The sequence below is a fragment of the Microtus ochrogaster genome, unplaced genomic scaffold (genome assembly GCF_000317375.1).
Source record: "Microtus ochrogaster isolate Prairie Vole_2 unplaced genomic scaffold, MicOch1.0 UNK43, whole genome shotgun sequence".
NCBI classification, from domain to species: domain Eukaryota; kingdom Metazoa; phylum Chordata; class Mammalia; order Rodentia; family Cricetidae; genus Microtus; species Microtus ochrogaster.
This window is the reverse complement of record NW_004949141.1, coordinates 601666-607388: the sequence shown is the minus strand read 5'-3', so window position 1 is coordinate 607388 and position 5723 is coordinate 601666. Positions and strand designations below refer to the sequence as shown.

At 39.4% G+C, this 5723-nt stretch overlaps 1 protein-coding gene across 1 annotated transcript in view; it reads right to left on the bottom strand.

Moving 5' to 3' along the window:
• The window catches only part of LOC101978883 (immunoglobulin lambda-1 light chain-like), a 76062-nt gene that overhangs the window by 20158 nt on the left and 50181 nt on the right, over positions 1-5723 (bottom strand). The window contains exon 2 of the mRNA XM_026790169.1: positions 3627-3937. Coding sequence (XP_026645970.1) covers positions 3627-3937 — 311 coding nt within the window. The remainder of the gene's footprint in view (positions 1-3626; positions 3938-5723) is intronic.

The following is a 5723-nucleotide window of genomic DNA, read 5'->3' as shown; positions in this document are numbered from 1 at the left end:
GTTTTTCGAGACAGGAGACAGGGTTTCTCTGTAGCTTTGGAGCCTCTCCTGGCACTCGCTCTGTAGACCAGGCTGGCCTCAAACTCACAGAGATCCGCCTGCCCCTGCCTCCCAAGTGCTGGGATTAAAGGCGTGCACCACCACCACCCAGCTAGATGAAGGTTCTTAAATGACAATTAGGATATTCACTTATCTAATTGCTGGAGGTCAGTTCAGGCATCCTTTCCACTATTGCTAGAATTCTTAGTTGAAGTCATCCTCGTGGAATCCTGGGATTTTCCCTGGTACCAAGTTTCTCCCTTACCCCGGAATGCTCCCCTGCAATTAAGACATACCTTTTATTACTCTCCCTGTCCATTTTGCCCCTAACTTACACAACCAAATTGCTCATGTTCCCTTCCCCACAGTTCAGGCAGACTTCACTGACTCAAGTACAGTTCACCCCGGTCAGAAGAATAGTACCTTTGCTATGCCCTGTACCAACTCAAGTGAAAAATCCACTGATAGAGAGCAGACCACATCAGTCTGAAGAGCAGACTTCAGGGATTCACGTGCAGACCACACTTATTGGAAGAACACAGACCACAGTAGTCGGGAAAATAAACCACAGCAGGGAAAAAAAGAGGTTACTTCAGTCAGAAGAATTGTGACCTTCTGCTGTACCAAACACCAGGCTAACCATCAGAAGGCCAGCTCCCAACATATACAGAGATATAAACTATTAACACCTTTACATGCTTAATGAACTGTGGTTGAGGTGGCTTCTTATAATATATTTTTCAGATTATAATTGAATCATTTTCAACTGCCTTCCCATTCACTTATATTCCTAAGTACATTATATTCTGCTCAGTCTGTATAATGTTGCGTACACATATTTCATATTTAATGATGAATTAGTATGTACATCACCCCTCATACAAGAAGGTAGAAGTATATTCCTAAGTGACCAGGCAGAAAATAATAATATTGACACTCACTTAACTTGTATGGAATCCTTTAGAGCAAAACAAATCCTTGCAAGTGAACAGTATGAGCCATCAATGTAGAGATTCAATTGTTTTCTATTTCTTTCACAGATCAAAGCCAAAAAAATGTAAACTTATGAAGTTTGGACAAAAGTATATATTTGCGTCTTTTATTCCTTCTGCTTCAGTAACTCTCCCTTTGGTCACAACACTGTGGAAGCTTGGGCTCTGTGAAAAATTTGAGATATTTTTGGAGATTTGCCCTCTCATAGGAACTGAGATGAGCCATTCCCGGACATGGAAATATTCTGAAAACCCTGAGGAGACACATGAATTTCTGGAACAGGGGAGGACCATTAGCAGTTTCATTTATTATATTATATTTATAAATACATAAGCAGTCTGCTTGAATTTAGTAACCTGAATGTTCTAAGGTAATGTGTCTCCATCCTTCCAGCACCATCATCTTTTTTTTTATTTCACACGTATGTCCTATGGGTAGAAACAGGTTTCCTGAACCAAGATAGTCTAATTTACACACACACACACACACACACACACACACACACACACACACACACACACCATACTGTGCATGTGGACATCAGAGGATATTTTTTGGGGAGTAAGTTCTCCCATCAACCATGTGGATTCCAGAAATCATACTCATGTTGTAGACATGGTAGAAGGGCCTTTTAACTGCTGAGCCCCCTCTATGATATTTGTTCATTGCTTTTATAAAATGATTGTATAATAGAGACATCAGAGTTCCAGAAGGAATGTATTTCTCCAGAGACCTGAACAATGACTGCACTGTCTTCTATGTATGGCACTTAGGTAACTTCATGCTAAGGAATCATGAAATAAAATAGAGGCTATTGGCTACTGACTGACTTGGACTACCACAAATGAATGTGGAGGACACAACAAGACTGTGTTGAGGAATTTTATGTAATAAAGAATTCTCTCTTGATCAACAGTTAGTCACTATATATATATATATATATATATATATTCCCAATTATAGGGCCTAGTATAGCATCAGCAGTAAATATAAAGATTTGCTTAATTCCATCTCACATGGTCAGTTCATGAATCATTATCAGCAAACATTTTTTTTCTGAATTTGAGAGAGTATAAAATCTGTAAAAAAGAAAATATAAGTTGTGAACAAACCTGCTTTTTCATATTTTGATAGAAGTATCTTGGAATATATATTTTCAAATAATTTTTTACTCTTTATATCCCAGCATCATCTATGATATCTTTAACAATAGTTAACTACTCAATTTAGAATTCAGAATATATGATATTGAAGAGGGAAAATAGACACAATGAAGAAAATCTGTATTATTGTCCTTGAGGGAAATTAATACCTGGCCTCCACTCAAGTAAGACAGTGGCAGCAGTTTCTACAGAGATGTTTGTTATAGTAGTAGGTAGAGCATGGTTAATCTTGTTGGTTTTATTTAGGGATTATATGGCACATGGAAATGTGTATGACCTTCATATTGACAAGTGTGGTTTGCAGTAGAATTTTTGTGAAATTTCATCTTTATTTCCCAGATTGGAAACATCAGTATTTCTGTCTTTTAGAAATGAAATTTTTTCAAGATGTGGAGAATGCATAAGATCAAACTCCCATTTTATAGCTCACACCTAAGTGTTTCCTGTTGCATTGAATACTGTTCATTCCCAGTATGTATCTACCTCAATTCCATAACCAAGAGTACTGAATGTGTGAGAATGCTTTTCTGCTTTACAATAGGATAATTAATAATGAGAACCAGATGAGGCATTTATGTATTTACACTATATTTACCATCACCTTCTGGATGTAGAGATGTCTTCAAGATCCTTGATATTCCATAGAATATCAATGAAGACCAAGGTAATTGGCCTTCATTATTTGGGTTCTTGAATAACTATTTTGAGAGAAAATTGAACTGCAGGGTGGCTTATAAACAGTGAGGACAAGGGAGTGGGAAGGAGGAAAAGTAACCCAAGGCTATCCCTTTTGAGGATATCCTAAATTGAGATACTTGGTACAAGAATATTGACTTCTTATCTTAATAAAATCATTAAACTAGACATTTCTGTGAAGGTCCTAAATACAGGGACACAAGTACAAACTGTATATTCCACTGAGAGTACCTCTAGCAGTTGCCAGATATGTAAGACTCAATGGATTGTTCTTATTTAACAGACATCCCTTTGTACTCATTATTCTGAATTTCTCTGTTCAATGTACTGGAGTGTCATGGAGTACCAGGTTTCTAGGAGCAAAGACCAGTTGAGTTGTTGAAGGAAGTAATCCATAGCATTGCCTAGAGGAGTCTCACTCTTCACAGTAGGAAGTTTGGAGACCTGGAACATGTATGGATGTATCATTTATCTTTCTCTTCATTTGTATTCCCTTTTCATAATCATTCTTCATCTAATAATCATCAGGACAGTGTATTGATGACAGCTCTAAACCTACCCAATCCATTCACTAGAGAGCCTTCTAGAATACTAGAAGGAAAGTCTCATCAGATATAGGTGAACTAGGCCCAAATATGTTCATGAGTTTATCTCTGGTCTTGCTGTGGCTACAGGAAGATGATGCAAGCTGCAGAGAAAGGATTTGTGAGTCACTTCCCCATCTGTTTATATCACTGTGGGTTTGATATTACTACCATCACCATATGATGAAAGACAGTAATAGTCAGCCTCATCCTCAGGCTGAGCTCTACTGATAGTCAAAGTGGCTGTTGTCCCTGAACTGGAACCAGAGAATCGGTCAGGGATCCCTGACGAGAGCTTAGTATCTTCATATATGAGTCGCATAATGGAGTGGCCTGGCTTTTGCTGAAACCAATGAGCATAATTTTTTGGCAATTGATCCCCAGAGCAAGTGATTTCAATAGTCTCTCCTACAGCGACTGATAATGAAGATGGTTGGATCAGCTCATAGGAGGCCACAGAACCTGTTTAAAAAGAGAGAGAGGGGGGAGAGAAGGTAGAGATGTCAAAGTCTAAAGACTCATTTTGAGGATTTCTACCCGAGTTCAGGGTCTCCTGTGAGACTGGGGAGGGAGCTGAGAAGTTCACCTGCATAGAGAGAGAGAAGATGGAGAAGAAGAACGGTGCAGGCCATGATGAAGATGCTTCAGAGCTCTGTGTTCTGAAATCACAGCACAACTGGGCCCCTGCAGTCTTCTCTTATTGCCTCTCTAGTCTGTGGGGCTGTGTGGTACATATGCAAATTTATTCCATCCCTGGGGTTCCCCAAGTAGGCTTAATGGGGAACTTGCATTACTAGAACGGAGTCCCTTTTCATAAGGGCATTGCCTAATTCATTTCTTAAAACAAAACAAAACAAAACATGTTGCTTGGTAAGTTTGTAATCACCTGCTTTTGTGGGATCATCAAAATTCCTTGTTTTATTTCAGATATTGTGACAACTTCCTACTATGGTGTCCCTGTTTCCATAGTATAATTGTTACTGTCCTGAGGGATTGATTTCTTGTCCATTTTGTGTCAGTGTTTAGCATGATCTGGATTAAGGCCCACACTGAAACTCTAATTTATTAGACTTACCTGGCAAATACCCTTCAGCCCCTTTCTTTTCTATAAAGGTCCTAAGGGCCACAGTTGTTCAGAGCTCCTCCAGTTGTATTGAAGATATGCTTAACTCAATGATAGTTCTGTTATTAAATCAATGACATGAAGTACATAAGAATCCACATTAGTCTCCAGCATCTAAAGAGCCTTATTCAAAAACAGACACGGAGTGTCCCCTTCCTGATCTAGGACTACATGTGAGCACAGGTATTATATGGTGACAACATATGTCTCTGTAATAAGCAATGGAAAATGGAGGAGTGGGGAAGATTTCTAGCAATGCTCAGGTGAGAATAAGTCTCTGCTGGACTGCCTGGAGAGTGGGTACAAGACACAGACAGCCATCTTGGGTGATTGGCACAGGGCTAGAGAACACAACCTCTCATACTGTGGTCTTGCCAGAGACTCTCAATGTTCTGGGTGTTGCCCAAGGTAGTACCTGCAACCAGGATTCTTCAGTGAATTTCCTAGATGTTTCCCATAACCCTGCCTGTTTTGTTTCAGCTTATAATGTAAATCTCACTCAATTTAAGTACTACAGCTCAGTACATAGAGTGGACTCTTTTGACTTTGTCTTTTGACTTCTAGGATTTAGGTTCCAAAGTGACCTGGCTAGTCTTTCCTGCAGCTCTGCCACTCTCTGCTGGTGCAGAGACCTCATAACAGAAACTTCTCCTTTAGTTGACAACACACTCTGTCTCTTGACAGTGTGGCAGGGAGGGCATGGGGATCCAGTCTGATTCTACCAAGTATCCCCATACTTGCATGCATAGAGGACATAGTCACGTGGTCAAAGGGTTCATGGCAGGGACAATCTTGTGACCTTCTCTAAATGTCCTTTTCTGGTGTTTTATTTTAATTCATTGATTGTAGAGAAACTTCATGTATTCCACGTAATGGTTTTTCTGTCCCCTGAGATTAGATTTCTCTGCCTGTGCAGTAAGCCACATCAAGTCGAAATGAAAAAGCATAGCAACAGATTTATTTGAGAAAATAAATTCCTGGGCAGGTTCTCTAGTACCAGAGATTGAGGGCCTAGAAAATACAAGAATGTAAATGTATCCATATATATGTCACCATGTACAAAACTCAAGTCCATATGGATCAAAGACCTCAACATAAAACCAACCACAATGAATCTCATAGAAG